Source organism: Helobdella robusta (genome assembly GCF_000326865.2).
Source record: "Helobdella robusta unplaced genomic scaffold HELROscaffold_9, whole genome shotgun sequence".
Lineage (NCBI taxonomy): Eukaryota > Metazoa > Annelida > Clitellata > Rhynchobdellida > Glossiphoniidae > Helobdella > Helobdella robusta.
In genome coordinates, this window is record NW_008705512.1 from 559,276 (window position 1) to 577,541 (window position 18,266).

Consider the following 18,266-nt stretch of genomic DNA (forward strand, 5'->3'; position numbering starts at 1 on the left):
GGTTTTTTGTTTATTGGCGGCGCTGATTTGCATATTTCCACGCGTCATTTCCTGCCTATCTGCAAACAACGGACAACATCAGTGGCTTGGCTTTGTCGTGTCTTTTCATTTAAGAGGCTTCAAAAACTGACTTTGAACAAAGTTTCCGTCATTCTGAACTCCGATAAAAAATATTATTGCGACCGTATGCCAGCAACAAAGGCTACCTATTGACCAACAGTCACAATGCTATTAGATTACTTAAATATTATAGTGATATATTGTCAATGTTTTGATTTCATTATCAAGATTACGCATCATTTAATAATTAATTTAATTTGCATCAAAAGTTGCAGACCTCTTTCTAGAAACAGTTTATTTTATCTTATCTGTAAGAGACAAATTAACACATTAAAATTAAAAACATTAACAAACAAATGAGAACTAACTGACTTACTGACAGACGGACCGACCGATTTACTGATTAACTGATTGGTTGAGAAAACTTTTCTCCAACTCCAGATTTCAATCATGTGGACGTCGGTTGCGTTGGTCAGGAACACGTTCATATATGCTCTCGTTCAACATTCACCTGCCATCTATCGAATCGACCTTCGCTACAAATTAACAATTGCCGAGGTTTCGATTCTCTATTTTGAATGACCATTACTTAATTAACACAGCGATGATGATTCGCCAGATGAATTAGATTTTCTTACTTTAATTGCTACTTTATGTGACTCTACGAATGAACTTTATGTGGTGGCTTCTGTTGTTGCATTCATTAGCTTTATACATTTTCTCTTCTCATATTAGTCATCATCGTCGTCACCATCCACATAGTCCTCATGTTGTCATCATAATCACCCTCACCATCGTCATCATCATCTGATTCATAATGATCATCACCTGAGCGCAGAGGATAGGAACAGGATCATGTGATCCGGTGCACGTGCATTACGTGGAGTGGATGGATCAGTTGTGGGTGCAGTGCCATCATGATAACGATGCTGGCGACGATGATGACGATGGCGTTGAAGAAGATGCTTATAAAAATGATGCTGGTTAATATTAGGACAGTATGGGGGAAAATATTAATTGTTGTTATTGCTGCTGTTGTTGTTGCTGCTGTTATTGTGTTGTTGCTGTTATTGTGTTGTTGTTGCTGCTGTTATTGTGTTCTATTGTCTATTGCCTTTGTTGAATGAATGGGCTTCAACCTGCCTACATTTATACGATCCAACAGAATAACATTTCATTTGCTCATAGATAACCGACATGATGCAACCTCTTACGATGACGATGTCCATGTTGACAGTGATGATAATGATGACGGTGATAACAACGATGACGGTGGTGATAACGATAACGGTGATGATTATGATGGTGGTGGTCTCGGCACTTACGAAGGAAAAAGTAGTTCCAAGGTCAAGGGTCAGAGCAGGAAGAAAAGCCAGCAGAAAATAAAAAATAAGCAATTGAGCACGAAAGGTTCGTACGATGTCGGTGCTTCGCGCCATGGATGGAAGGATGCAGACGACGGTCATGATGACGATCACGACAGTCCTAATTATCATAACTACGATGACGTAGCTGCTCCTGTGAATGACTGCAATGATCATGATGATGATGGTTGTGCAGACGGAAGTGATGATGACGATGGAGCTATGTACTACGGATTGAAAGTTTTAATTGTGGAGCATGCTGCTGTTGATGTCCACCACCATGCTACCTCGTTGAAGAGAATTTTAACGGGAAGATGCAGTGGAAAAAATGGACAAAACAAAAAAACCAGCAATCGAAATTTATTTTCAAGTCCTATGGACAGTTCAAGGTTTGAAAAAAATGTTAACGACCAGCTTGTAATTGACGTTGAAGTTGATAGCAACACTAACGACTCCACCAACAACGTCATCAAAAACATACCAAACAACATCTCTAACTTCATTCACAACGAAGAACGCAGACAACAACAACCACTGCTCAAACACAAACCTTTCAATTATTCTCACTCTACTCCTCTCTCACGACAACAAAATCCCCACCACAAAACTACTTTTGCACGTTTTCAAAGACAACAACAAGCAACAAACAACAAAAACTTCAAAATCTTCTACCCACAGTCTAATGATTTCTTAGCAACCTGGAAACATCTGTACGTTTACAACTCTTCTGATCAGTCTCTTTATGAGATGACCTTACAGAAATATCACGACGACGAAACATTTGCAACAACGCAAATAATTCAAAATGATAACAACAAAATTTTCGATAAGTACGACGAAGACGAGAGGAATGACAGTCCCCATCGTAAGGTTGTCACCAAACTGAAAAACCTGGAGGTCAGTGATGGAATAAAGAAAGTGCTGGACTTTTCCGAGCACGCGTGCATCCCAAGCCAACTGCACCACATCATCTTCGGTTCGTTCATCTTCAATTTTTCAACCGCCATCTTCATTTCTGTAATGATAAGAATTTCTTAATGTCATTCATTATCAGTTCAGATGTTGCTTTTAAAATTTAATGATTTTTTGGTAATTTTTATAAATTTAACTCATAACTGTATCAAACAAATGGAACAGTGTTCATTTTGAACAATCCAAAAAGCACACAACACCACATCACGTCATTTTTAGATATGCTACACACACACACACACCACACACACACACCACACCACCACACATCACATCCTATTTCCACACTGCATGTGCGCAACAGTTGGAAAGAAATATTTTACGTTTGAAAGAGGTCACTGCATAACTGTAAATAAAGTAAGCGGATTGAGACGCCCGCCCAAAATATCATTTCCTACCAAAATAGTTGCAACTTCCAGCCTGCTACTGTTTTTCATCATTTATTTTTTACTGCTTATTCTAATAATTTATTTTATATTAATATCAAAAAGTTGTCTGCGTAAAATTTTAATTTTGACATTACGCATTATCAAGGCGGGAAAATATTGGTGGAATGTTTGGAAGTGGAGAACCTGCCGTTGTTCGCTAGCCTTAAACAGAATCAGCAACCTGAAAGTTTCGAAGAAGAATATTCAACTGAAAATGCAAACAAATCCACCAACACATTCAAAGAGAGACAACAACACAAACGTAAACATCAACAACGACACACACACGCAAGAACTCGTTACAAATACCTCTCATATGACGTCATAACCCAGCAGGCGGATGATCTGACGTCAACGATGCTTCAGAGTTCAGGCTACCAACTGTCGCCAGATTGTCGTCTGCTGGTCGGACTGTCGGATGACATGTCGAGTTTCATCGCTTATCGCGTGACGATGAATGGTTGGTTTTTAAAGTTGCGCTCATTAGTTAATTCGCATGTCACTTGTATTTTAATTCACGTTGTTTCATTTATTGAAATTTATTCGATTGAACAGTAAATGTCGCGATGCAACTATCACATCACAGCATTTTTCTATTTTAAATTTTATTATCCAGACCTTAAGAAATGCACGCCCCATAATTTACAAATGTTTGCGTATGCTAATGCCGGCAGCCAGTACAAGTTCATCAAGCAAACTTCAAGTATATAAATTCGAAAAAATTGTATGAAAAAATTGAATAAAATTGTTGAGAACAGGAACACTGAATGAAGTCGTCCACACGGCCGTCATGAACTTCGTGATGACGAGCATGGCGTTCGTTCGATCGAGCAGAAGTAACAACGTGCAAAACCATCTGAACAACTTGCAGACCGACGATGACAAATACGAACACGCCATCCACGAAGATGTTCCAACTCAATATGACGTGGTGGTCAGCTGTGCCGGCGAGGAGATGTTGAAGTTTCAAATGGACAGTCCTGACGTCACCATCATATCGAAGTGTTAGGCAGAACTGCTACTTTTTTGCTCCTATTTTTAAGTTGCTGTTATAGTGTTTGATTAAATGCGATCTTCTTATTTGTTCCAGAAACAATTTGGACGTAGCAACCATTTTAATCACAACTTCTTTTTTTGTCTCTTTATCCCACATCGGCATTTTAGTTTTACACAATGGTCCTGATTTTAATGTTATTTTGGAAAATATGCAGCATTCAAGCGTGGCACGAGCAGCCAGGAGAAATCTCAAAACAAGGAAGAACTGTCATTGGACAGCGGAGACCATGGCAACTTTATAATGAGGTCATTAAAAAACGGCGGTCTATCAGTAGTTGACCTCGGCAGAGAAGTCATCAAATGCAACTGGCCGAACATCAAAATCGATCACTACGTATGGGTTACTTCGAATTATTTCTAAAGCGAATCGAGAGAGAATTCCACTTGTAGTTTCTAAAATATTGACTGACATCGTTTAGCTAAGTTTAATTGATTTCAATACAATTTTATTTGATTTCGATATAAATCTTAATTGATTTCAGTATAAGTTTTAATTGATTTCAACATAAATATTAATTTCAATATAATGCATGTTAATGTGTTTTCGATAATAATAATTTATATCTGTTGTCAATTTGCTGTAGATCGCCCGCCCTACTACACTCGCGTAGACGTTGGATATTGTTTGCTAACATGCTTATAAATAATTATTTGAATTATTTATTTTCATTTCTCGTTGAATTTTAATTTTCGCATTTAAAAGTAAATATTTTTTATAAATACATTTTACAAGAAGAAATTATTATTTTTCTAACATTTTTACATTTTTTGAGATAATATATGCTGAAAATTTAATCAAATTGATCTATTAACTACTAAATGAAATAAACTAATGCTCCAACAAATAAATATCCTTTGTGATGTTATCTAATCATGGCCGATGCAATTCATAAACTGTTTTTTAATTTAAATTGTTGTAGCTAATGAGTTTGTACGATGTAAAAATATTTTCATATAAAAATTAAACTTTATTCTTTATATAAAAATATAAAATTTTACACATTTAGCGTGGTTTTAAAAAAATCTTTCATTTAAAAGGCTGAGTGTGGCTCGTCAGACCATTTCATGCAGCCCGCCAACATTTTTGTATAAACCAGATTTTAAAAAATTCGCATTTGAAAAAAATTAATATTTGCGTCTATTTTAAAAGCTCTTTAACCATAAACAATTCTTACACGTGCAAAACCTTCATTCGCCCGCCGGACAACCACGTAGCGATTTTTTCATCGTAGCATGGGATAAAAACGCGATGGTAACAATGCTTTTAATTGATTTAAGATTATTTTCCAATGAACGACAGTTTCAGGCAATCATTCTAAATTAGTTACATAAGGAACATCATTAATAATTCTAAAGCAATGCTATGAAAGGTCAGGTATTGGAAATGTACATTTTTAACAGACGAATATCACTACAATAGGTGTAAATGTTCCGGTTATTTCTGAAGGTCGTTCGCAATTGAATCGTTAGCCACGGACATCATGATGGACGCCAGTTGGTTCTCCAGCTGCATGCTCTCCTTCAAATCATTTAACATTCAAATGATGTTTGAAAATTATTGAAAATGAAATAATTTCGGGAATTAAATAACTACAATTCCATGTATATGCAGATGTGTCTCGTTATATCTCAACAATTATAAACAGCAGTAAGTTCAGTTAACTTATAAAAAGATTAAAACAATGTATAAAAATAGTTCATTAAGACTAACATCCATTCGTTGTTCATCGTCGGTAAACAACAATGAAGCATCATGTTTGGAGATAATCCCGCCCCTTATATCGTCCTCAATTTTTGATTGGTCGGCCGTAGATTCATCAAACATCGTCGTCGAATCAGACGCCTGTATCTCGGGCTCATTATAATGAATGCTAGTAGTGCTTGAGCTGTTTGTTGTTGGTGGGGTGAAAACTGTTGGACGCGTTTCTCGCTGACTGACGTTCCTGCTCACCGCATCCATCGACAACAAACTCATGCACACACCATCCAACTGCATCATGTTTTTATTTGGCAGACTCCCTTCGTGCATGTCGTTCGTGTCAGAATGTGGTAGTGGAGTTAATCTTAATAGTTGTGATAGAGTCTTTGAACTGTCTGCTGCTGCATTTAACGTTTTATCGATTGAATTGTTAGAACATGAAATGCCGTTGTTTGTGGTCTTACTCTGGTTTTCAAAAGTTTGATCTTGCAAAATTTCAGCGGAACATTCATCAGAAACAACGCCGAAGTCATCAAGCTGTCCTCCAGCAGCTGTCAGCTTCCCATCCCCGTCTTCCTTACAAGCGCCAACTTCCATCATTTCAACATCATTTAAAACGCAATTCTCATTTGCCGCGTCAGCATCATCATTGCCCGATGAGTTTTGTTTCTCACAGGAATGCCTATCTATAACGTCTTTGCAATTATTTAAATTAACTTTATCGTTGTTGCTAATGCTAGCGTTGAGTGATAGTGAGCTGCTTTCGACATATGACTTGCTGCAACCATCATCATCCACATCCATACAGTCACTGCCGTTAGCCAAACAATTGTTGTTATCGCTGTTTTTATTATTATTTTTATTATTATTTTGATTATTATCATTGTTGTCTTCAGAAAATGTTATTTCCTTGCTTTGGTCCATATCAGCTCCATCTTGCTGTTGTTGGTTGTACATCTGAAGAAAGGTTAGGCTACTCGTATTGTTGTTGCGGTCGTTGATGTTTCTGACATTGTTGTTGTTGTTGTTGACGTTTCTGACATTGTTGTTGTTGTTGTTGACGCTTCTGACATTGTTGTTGTTGTTGATACTGTCCTGGTTGCCTGTTGCATCAAGAGACATTCAAATGCAAACAAATATTTATAATCAAAACAACTGATGTTGAATCAATGATGGATGGATACAAATTGCGATAAAAAAGTTAGGGTAGGTAAGAGGCGTACGTGTGTTACTTTGTACTGTTTTGTAGCATGCATTGCGTTGTGAATGTTTAGGGTCAATTTTGAGGTTGAAAGTGGGCGGGGCTAGGTCCGATGATGTTTGTCAATTATGTTAATGATTGAGTCGATAAATCTGGTGTCGGTTTACATTTACGATTTAAACGCAGAAGAGTCATCGCAGAAAACGCAGAATCATCCAAACGAGCACTCCTTAGGAGTGCTCGTTTGGATGATTTTTATGAGAATTACATCCCATGCTGATTATTGTTGGAACGAACAAACTTATTAGTTCGCACCTCCTATAAGCATTGTTATGTTATGCTACGTAATGAGCGTTACTTCGCGGTGATTAAGACTTACCTCTAACAAGCAGTTGTTGGTTGCAATGTGATACTTGTGTACATACAAACATACACGTACACAACTGTGTAATTGAGAAGGATATACCATGTCATCTATGTACTTTCATTATTATGTGAATGAATGTTAACTTGGTAAAATTTACAATATAAAAGTCTATCTGACCATGTATTAATCCAACTATCTATTTTCACAATCCAGTGAATATGTCCTACTGCTCAATAATGACATGCAATCCTTCCAGTACTTCATCTCAGCAGCATCAAAACTTTCCAATCATCAGTTTAGACTCTTCAATTTAAAGCAAAAGTTCATTACACATCATTTTAATTCAAGTTCGTGCAGACATCAGCACTTCTGAAGTTTTAAGAAAGCAAAGAAAAGAACATTTGAATGGAAGAACTGAGCAACATGACGAACCATGAGGTGAATATATGAATGGAAGAACTGAGCAACAAAACGAACCATGAGGTGAACATTTGAATGGAGGAACTGAAGAACATGATGAATCATGAGGTGATTATTTGAATGAAAGAACTGAGTAACATAACAAACCAGGCAGAGTGTGGGAAGAGGTGTTGGCGTTCTTATCTTCATCACCAGCAGCTGCAGCGACGTTATTAATTCTGTGTTTACGTTTGTTGACAGTGTTTGATTCATTCTTCTGGTTCCCTGGTCCATGTTCATTATCTTTCAAAATCTGTGTCTTTGTTCTCTCTTTCATTTGATCATCTGTCTTCTTCAACGACGCCATCTCTGAGGAGAATGTCTGCAATGCAAGAAATTTTAAAAATTTATCAGGCAACAGAATGAATACTCAGGCAGTTTTGCGTCATCAGAACATTCGGCTCCAAGAAAGCCAAAATTAAAATTAAATTAATCAGTCTAAGATTAATTAAAAACAATCTGTAAACAAATTATGCCAAACCTGATAAGCTATTTAAAGTTTTGAAGTAGCGAAAAGTTGTGCTAACCTTAACTGAGAAGTAATACCAACAATAAAGACGTGAACAATGTGATATGTAATGTGAACAATGTGATAAGAAATATGAAGAATGATAACAAGAAATGAATGATTCAACAAGGCGTGTAGAACATACTCTGGTGAATCTGAAGACATCATCTCCAACCAGGAACAATCCTTTAAATTTTGAGTACAGAAATTCAGCTTTCAATCTTATTGCTTCGTTGAACTGGTAACGACGACACTGCAATGTGAAGGAATGAAATTCTAGAAAAACAACTCTTTATAACCAGTGGGGTTGTAACTGAGAACTAAAAATAACATTAAAACAACCAACTCATTTGAACTTTATAAACATTAATTAAATATTCAGCCAAGAAAAAGTATTATGAATTAGCGTCAGGTGGTCTCAAGTTTGCCCGAAAAATTAAGATGTCAATAACAAAGCAGAACCTGTCCAGAAAAACTGAAAAACTGTACCCAGAGCACTGGTATCTAATAATAAAAAAACCAGATGGAAATTTTGCAGCAAGTCCAGCTGGAATCTAAAGAAGAAAATTCTACAAAACATGCTAAAAAAAGATTGTGTTAACTAAAGCAGAGCAAATCAAACAAGCCGTAAAGAGAGATTAGTAAAATAGTAAGACATGTTGGGTGACGTGGGTAAAAATGAAGCAGAACGTGATGCAGAAACGATGGAGAGCAAAAGAATAAGAACTAATGGATACATTTGCACGTTAGTGAAGGTTAAGAACAGTCATGAGGCAATGTTAGTTAGGTAAGTCAAGTGGATGTGAGTTAACTTTTTTTAACAATACTTGTTCTTTTTGAATATATGGATGGGTGAGGAACGTTAAAAATGGCAAAATATTGTTAACGATCATAACAAATGCAACAGATTAACATCTACAAACAAATACAAATATTGGAATGCATTGTTTACGAACAATAATGCACTACCGACACGAATGGCATGGCCCCGGCCACAATGAACAACAAACACAATCTTCGCATAATAATCAACCACCGATTTTTAGCAACAACCACCACAACAACAACAGCAACAGCAGCCACAACAAGCACAAGCTCATCACCTTCTTGACAGTGAGGATGATGTCAGGATTCTTCATCAGGAGAGATCCATTGAGAGGCAGGCCGTCCAACTCTTGCAGCAGACTCAAACACTTCTCTACGTCCTGCAGTTCAGTCAAAGTTAACATCATCGTCATCAGCGTCATCATCACTCTGCGATGTTTAACTACTTATCATCATCATTGTAACAGCCAACTTAATAATAATAATAACAACAACGAATATATAGCATCTTTAAAACTGCATTACTAAAAATGACAAAACAGTCATAATATATAGAAATTCGTAGTAAATAATGCATATTAATCTAACATGAGATTCATTTTCAAAGTAGAGAGCTATTTTGATGTCCAGTTCAATTTGAGTGAGTTTCAATTCCACCTGGTGCACTGCAGTGGAGAAGGGATTCACGTCATTTTGAATCACATTATGAGAGCGGAGCATGAATTATTATATCCTTGAGAAGATTGCATACCATCACTCTCCATTGATGAACAATTCCATTGCCACAAAATGAATGAACTCAATTTTATATTTGAAACACGAGCTAACGCTGTTATACTGAGCGTGTATCCCAACAAGGGATAAAAAGTATTGACTACATTGAACATAGCAGTAAACATTCTCTAAATATATCTATTTCCTTTAATACATGAATCATAATTAAGCTCTACACACTGACTTGAAACCATTTATCATTTTTAAAAGAAACAATCGTACGACGCAATTAAGGGCTTATAAAAATGATTCCAACATAAAAAATAATAATGAAAGAATATAAAAACATGAGGCCCAGTCATGAGACTAACAGTAAATTTCTTCTTGTTCATGTTTGGCCTTTAAAGCTTCCAGCTGCTCCTTACTCTTCTTTTCGATGAATGACATTATATTATTACATCATCAGATTTATATTAATTGCATAAACACAACATGATCAACAGGTAGGATGTTGGCCATTCGAATGCTTACGTGACATTTATTTGCAACGAATCGTGAAGAAAAATTAAATGAATGACAGTGAATGAATGATTGGACGGATGGATGGATGGATGGACCTAACCTCCTTCTCGTGCAGCCTGTCGTTTCTTCCACAAATTAATCAAATTTTTCTCAAATTAAAATAGGTATTTATATAAAATTAACAAAACACAAAATAAAACAAATACAAAAAAAAATTGTTAAAAATTAAAAAAAAACAAGAAAATAAAGTTGGAAATGAGAAAACACAAGAGACATGTATCTAACCTCTCTCTCATGGGTGATAATGAATGTTTCTGGATGTTAGAAAATAAAATTTAAAAGATTAAGGAACAAATCATTTTAAAGTATCGCATGTTGTTTTAACTCATAACACGCCACGAAGTTCCATAACTTGCAGTGTTATGTAATGGCCTAGTTCAAATACCTTCTGTATTAAATCCCAAATACCTAAATCCCAAAGACTATCAATTATTAAACTAAGATTATTAAAACTCTTTTTAAACTTAAACTCTTATTTATCTTTTTATTTAAACTCTTTTTATCTTTTCATTGCTTAAGCCACTCTTTAGCCTACTTCATTATTCCACAGCTCATCTCTCTCTCTCTCTCTCTCTCTCTCTCTCGCTCTCTCTTTCTATGTTCCTATTTTTTCTGCGGATATATACATAGAAACATTGTGATCCTATCCGTTTATTCATCTTTTACGAATTTATTTATTTTTTGTCTTTTCTTATGCAGCTCTGTCAAAAGCAGAACTGGATACTCTGTACATATAATCAAACTTTCGTGTCATAAGGGCTCTACTATCCACACCACACAAATATGCTTACACATTATGTATACACGCGCAAGCACTGCATCATACAAGAACGGCGTAGGAAAGGTTGAAAGAAGTGTTGTGAATAATGAATGAATGATGATGAATGAATGAATGATGATTGAATGAGAGGGAGATAAGGGAAAGAAACGTTTCTGGTAAAAATAAAGAGAATGCCAAAAAATAGAAGTAATTGTTGAGTTTGAAATCAAACTAAATAGAGAGGGCCTCAAGGAATATCAAAAGGTTGGAAGGCTGAAAATAAAACAAATTTTTGTTGAACTGAGAAGAGAAATTTCCAAGTATAGAAGCAATATAGCAGGAGCTGTTGTTTTCACCAGATATCTAATTAGGCCTTGGAATAAACTATAACCTGAAACATGTGCATATAATGGTGATGGTTGGATTTAATCCATTGTTGCTTATAATAGAACCTTGCAAAATAATAAAGAAAGGTAAATTCTAAAATATTTAAAAGTGAAAAAATAAGATTAAAGTTAAAAAAGCAAGAAATAACGATCAAACCCCACCTTGGTACCTGGAGCTGGAAGATAGGATTTGGGCCTCTTTCTGGTTGGAGATAACTGTTTGAAATAGTTCTAAATATCAACGCCTAATATTTTGACAATATATTTTAGAAAATAAAATTCATATGGCCCACAATGAAATATAAAATAATATAATACTCTTGCAGGCCTATAAATTAAACACAAGCTCAATATTAAACCTAGAGTGGATATTTCAGAAAATATTTTGTAAAAAAAATGTGAGCACTTCGTTGAATAATTTTTGATTTTGTTGGTGGTTAATCAATAAAAAACAATTATCCAATATGAAAAATTATCTTGAGAATTCTAAGCTAAAATTAATCAAACATTAAATGTAATTATGCTAGTATTCTGCAATAACTCATGTCACACGGAGTTGAGATATGTCCAGGAAGAAAAAAAAAATTTTCTTACATCATCGCCCAGATTTTCTGTTTGTTGTGAGTTTCTGCGTTTTCGTTTTTGAAACTGTGAAGACATACAATTAAATAGTAATATATAACTATTTTTATATTCTATTTTATCTTATACAGAAAAAGCTTTTACATTTTCAATGTTGTATGTAACATAACATAAAAAAGCTTTTTCTGTTTAAGACAAAAATGAATAACAAAGTAATTAAAACATTCTTTTTTGATGTAAATAAGTTTAAAAATGATAATAAAAATATGATCAAGATATTGAAAAATTGAACCAGAAACTGATCAACGCTGAAAATGCAGTGATATTTTTTAACAATTGTATCTATGATAGTCTTAATTCTAATTATATATATATATATATACATATATATATATATACACACATATACATACATACATAATTGTGTATGTACATATAAAATTACACTTATATAAATTATTAAAAAAAAAATTCATATTCACCTTGTTAGCATCATCATCAACATCACCGTCTGCTGTAACTCGGTCATCCTAGATGCAAGGCATTGATTTAATAATAATAATAATTATTATTATTATTATTATTATCATTATTTGATGCACCCCTCAACTTGTTGTTTACATCGTCAGGCAATTTTTGTTTATGTGTTTGTTCATTAATTATTTTGATTTTTCAAATCATTTATATTTTGTTTCCACAATAATGAAAATAAACAATAACAATAAAAACAATAATAACAAAAGGCAATAAATAACAATAATAATAATAATAATAAAAATGATTGCAGAATAATCCCTTAAGCTCACATCTACAAATGTTTAACAAAACAATAACAATTATTATTAAATAATTAATTAATTAATTAACTAACTAACTAACTGAATATTAAAAATAACTTGATGATATGAACATAATAAAGTCATAATAAAGATGTATAAGTACTAGATACTTCAACAGAAAATTTTAGAAAAAGTTGAGTGGATTCTAACTAATAAAATACTGATCAAAATAAATTTCTTTAAATTAGATCATAAAAATACTAACAATTCCAAGCATCAAGACATTTGGATTCTCAATGATTTCTTTCAGCCCTTCATTGAAAAATTTTCTGTTGTGTGGCTTGGCATACTGATCCTTGAAGAGATGATATGGGAAGATATCTTTTGGAGTCAGGAAGTAACTGCAGAATTAATCATGATCACATGAGACTGAGATTGGTTAAGATTAAATTTCAAGATACACATCCAGTGTAATAAAATTTCTCCATTAAAAAAAAAAAGAACAACGGAAACTGAGACGAATTTTTGAATTTGGCTTGAAAAACTCTTTAACAAACAATATTTAATACATCTAATAGCAAATTAAAAGTTTTTTTTTTGATCATCTTAAATACCGAATTATATATTAAATGTTTTAAACTTTTTTCACGTTCTCTAGTGCTCCGGGTTAAATGATGTCAAGAATGAAGTAGTCACTAGACGACCGCATATTAATTTTTGGGTCTTGCATAAACATGACTTTAATTCAAGATATTTATGCTATTTATTTTTTTAACATCAAAATTTGCCACCTCCTAAAATTTGCCACCCTAGGACTGAGCCTTTGTAGCCAATTAGTAAATATAGCTCTGGACAGAACCATATTTAAAATGTTGTAAAAATGAAAATATAGTAGCAATGAGAACATTGGTATAAATTTATATTAAGGTAGAGTTCACAATGGAGAAGATATTTATTTATTTATTTATTCACAAACAACCAGAGGATCTAAAAGACCACTTACCTAGTTGATAAAAAAGAAAAACAATTTCTCTAAACGTAACGTCAAGAAGATTAAATCTACGTAAAAATATTATTGTCGCTATCATCAATCAACATCATCACACAAACAACCAGTATGGCAAAGAACTTAACTAATAAATGTAAACACAGATTTCGGAGTTCATTGTTATCCATCAACATCAAAAAAAACAAAAAAATAAATACATATACATACACATACACGCATACACATATATACATAACATGCACATATATATAGAGAAGTTAATAATGGCATTAAATCACGAATAACATTAACATTTTTATCATAGAGCACGATAATTATGACAACAAACATTAATGTATTAGTTGTTTGATTAGTAAATATTTGGACAAGTCAACAGCCAGCAAGCGATTCTTGAAGATGGCATGAGATGTTGAGGACACCACTTCTTTTGGCAACGCATTCCATATACGTATGATTCTGTTGCAGAAGAAGTATTTGGATACGTTGTCGTTAGTATTTAATTCACGCAACTTATTCTGATGCCCACGAGTCGACACACCGGGATGAATTTCTCAATCAGATCAGATTGGATATTTTTGTTAAGAATTTTGTATAAAAAGCATAAGTCATAAATTAATCTGCGGTGTTCCAGAGTTTGCATTTTAACTGCTTGTAGTCGAGATAAATACGGTAAATGGTGTAATGAAGGAATTGATTTCGTGGACCTTCTCTGGACGTTTTCGATTTTTCTCACTTGGTACTTATAATGGGGGTTCCAAACAGAGGAACAGTACTCCAACTGAGGACGTACATATGTGCAAAATGCTTTGATGAGTAGGTTTTGATCTTTAGAGGTAAAACATCTGATTATTAAACGTCCATGTGAGGAAGCTTTGTGAATTATATCGTCGATATGTAAATTAAAATTAGTTTGCTTGTCAACTGTGACACCTAGATCCTTAAAGTAACATGCTGGTTTTAAAACGTGTTGACCAATAAAATACTGATGAGGAACATTAATAGATCTAGATGAATGAGAAAATGAACAATAATAACATTTTTCCGGGGTAACTGCCATTTGATACTCTAATCAACTACATCGTTGATTACTTGTTGAAGTTGAGTTGAATCGGATGAGCAGCAGTATAACTTGATGTCGTCAGCAAAGAGCAAAATTGAAACCGGTTTAGATGAAATACACTCAACTATGTCGTTTATATAAATTAAAAATAAGGTGGATCCCAGGACGCTACCCTGTGCAATACCACTAGTAACTGGCACAGACGATGACAACTTACCATGAACCCGAACAAGCTGAGAACGTTCATATAAAAAGTTTTTCAACCAGGTAAGTAAATTTCCTGAAATTCCATAAGACTGTAATTTACTAATTAGTTTTTTGTGCGATACGGAGTAGAAGGCTTTTTGAAAATCTAAGTAGACGGTGTCACAACACTCTCTTTGCTGACGAATCGACATCCAATCCCCGAGAAATTGTAGAAGGTTGGTGTTGGTGGATCTCTCAGGCAAAAAACCATGTTGAAATTGAGATATTAATTTATTGTTAGACATGTAAGATAACATTTTTTTGTCGATGATTTTTTCCATTATGCGACAGCAAGAACATGTAAGTGAGATTGGTCTGTAGTTGCTTGGGTAGTTAGTTGGTCCTTTTTTGTGGATGGGAGTCACAATTGCAGTTTTCCATTTAGCTGGCAGCATATTATTTTTGAAGGATGTATTGAATATATGACATAGTGGGACTGCTAGACTAGAAGCACACATCTTTAGTAGGATGTTCGGAATATCATCTAGTCCCTTCGAGGATGTATATTTTAGATTACGTAGAGCTGAAAACACTAGTTGGGGAGTGAAGCTAACATCGTTTAATGAATTGGTGGTACAACAAAGTAAAGTGCAGTTGCTGTTGTTGTCGTTGGTGAACACTGAGGCAAAATATTTGTTGAATGTGTTAGCCATCACCAATGGATCATGGGTAACACTGTTGTCGTTCAATTTCAAACTGCTAAGTTGTTGTCGAGAAAACAATTTTTTATTAACGTATCAATAAAAACTTCAAACATTAGTTTTTGCCAACAATCTTTGTTCATTGATTTTTTTAAAATGATTGGCCAGTTTTGAACATTTACGCATCATTGACAAATAGAGTTCTCTATCGTCAGAGGAAGATGTTATTTTCCATTTTTTCCAAAAATGAAGTTTGACTTTGTAAGATTGACGTAGCAAATTTGGAACTGTGCACTTGCGTGAGAAATTTGCATGACTCAGTAGGGGGACATACGTTGTCACAGCATTGTTGATTATTTGTTCAAAAAGTTCCCAGCAGGAGTTAACATCCATACAATACTGAAATCCCAGCCTATACTCGTCAAACAATTGTTCATAGAAGCAAAATCAGCCTTGGTGAAATCATAGAAAGATGTATCATTGTTAAAAACAACACCTGATGAGGTACTAGGTGCGCAGTTGACTGTAAATGTGAGACAGTTGTGGTCACTTGAAGCAAATGGGCAGGGAACATCTAACTCGGCCAGCAAGCTGGCATCATCACATAGAATCAAGTCCAAAATATTGTTTCCTCGAGTTGGTTGATCAACCAATTGGTGAAGACCCAATTCACTGAAGAGCAAGTTAAGGCAATACCAGCAAGTTATGATTGTGGTACGAAAACAGTAAAAAAAGTGTTTATTAGTCAACAGTTGCAGTGTGATGTTCAGAATATAATCAACCCGATCTATCATTTTGATGCATTAGATTTCTGTTAATTTACACCCTCTTACTGACATCTACTAAGAAGAAATCTTAAATTTGTTTTATTGTTGTAAGAGATATATAATAATTAAAATAACATGACACACACATACACACACACACACAACACTCCTTACACAAAGTCTTTCTGTCACGCATTAATATCTCACACATAAGGATATATATATATGCACATATTATAATATAATATTATTTTATTTTAATATATGATTAAACTTACGTTTCATGGGTTCCATAAAAAAAGATAGGATATTTCCCTTTGGGTATCAGAGCCCCTTCAGGTAATTTGTTTATCTTGAAAAAAAGAAAATAGTTGAAGTATCAATATTATATTTATTTTAATTAAAAGTATCTTAAAGAAAATAATAACAAATAAAAATTAAAATAAATAAATAAGAAAAAAAATATGAATGAAGAGCAAAAACTTATAAAATTGTTAAATTTTCAAATAGAAATTCAAGTTTTAAATTTGTTATTATTTATTATTAATTTTTTTGTTTTGTGACTACAAATTTCTTATATTACTAATAATAATTACTAATAAATAATAGTAACTAATTAATGTGTAATTATTAATTAGAAATAGCAATAGCCTATCTATTCCATCAAGTTATACTTTATAGTTTAGAATTTAGATGTTTTGAGTTAGTTAGACTCTAACTAATAACTAATAATAATATCATATAATAATAATAATAACTGAACATGTATTTTAATTTATTAATCAAAATTCTAAGAGTCTGAGTGGAAAGTTGTTACTGTTATTGCAAATGTAAAGTAAATCATAAATTATAGTATTAATAATGTAATCGGCAATCATAATAATTTTAAACTTAAAAATAATGTAAAGTAAATTCATATGAATAAATTGTTTCTGCTTAGTTTACAGTTTAGTGTTTAGTTTTTTTTCATTTTTATTATTATATTTGTTATATATATATATATATACACATATATTATAAATATATATATATATAATATACAATAAAAAATATTTAAAGTTTTTAACCCTGGCTGGCCAGTGTGGATGGCCTTTTACTTTGGCGAAAATCAGATCTCCCGGTTGATAATCAGTTTGAATCATATTTGCTAAAATGATTTAATTAACCAGTAACAAATTAAAATTTGTAATAAAAAAAAACTGTGAAATAATAACGAGCGATATGCCTAATATTGCTAGATATGCCTAATATCGCTACGACAGCAAAGAACCATGATAACATAGAATAAGTAAACAGGTGCCCATATGTTTATATATAATATAATATATATAAAATCATATACATAAAATATATACTCTATATATATGAATAAGATATAGAGTATATATAAGTACATATTTTCATTTTTTTAGTTTTTTTTATTAGGATGACAAAAACGAACCTTGTGAAAATAGCAGTAAAAATTTCCTGAACTAAAATCACAAAAAAATACGGATAGGCCTTAGCAAAAGGTAAAAATAAACAGCTATAGGTATTACACCGACTCATATATATAGAATATTCTATATATATTGACCGACTAAATAATGTTCTCAAGAGGAATGTTTGATATGAAAAGTAGATCGTATGGACCAATATTTTCTTAATTTTGTGTTTTCTTTCAACTTTTTAAATTTGAAATAAAAGTGCTAAAATTGCTAAAAGACCGCAACAGAAGATGCGGGTTCTTTTAATATTCCGTAGGATTGCATGACAGCGACAAAGTGTAACAGAAGCGGAGCAGATGTAATTAAAATATCCA

The 18,266-nt window shown here is 33.3% G+C and overlaps 2 protein-coding genes across 2 annotated transcripts; one reads left to right on the forward strand and one right to left on the reverse strand.

Moving 5' to 3' along the window:
• Window positions 1–510: 510 nt before the first annotated feature.
• On the forward strand, window positions 511–4,241 carry HELRODRAFT_165970 (hypothetical protein; the record flags this gene model as incomplete). Its single annotated transcript, XM_009033021.1, has 7 exons — window positions 511–618; window positions 899–1,043; window positions 1,249–2,400; window positions 2,931–3,284; window positions 3,441–3,527; window positions 3,583–3,828; window positions 4,036–4,241. 7 exons carry the CDS (start codon window positions 511–513, stop codon window positions 4,239–4,241), a joined length of 2,298 nt encoding a protein of 765 aa, XP_009031269.1.
• An 8,745-nt stretch (window positions 4,242–12,986) lies between these two features.
• HELRODRAFT_70862 (hypothetical protein) lies at window positions 12,987–17,607 on the reverse strand (the record flags this gene model as incomplete). The annotated part of the gene is made up of 3 exons (XM_009032931.1): window positions 12,987–13,143; window positions 16,744–16,817; window positions 17,533–17,607. The coding sequence occupies 3 exons, from the start codon at window positions 17,605–17,607 to the stop codon at window positions 12,987–12,989; spliced, it is 306 nt and encodes a 101-aa protein (XP_009031179.1).
• Window positions 17,608–18,266: the final 659 nt, after the last annotated feature.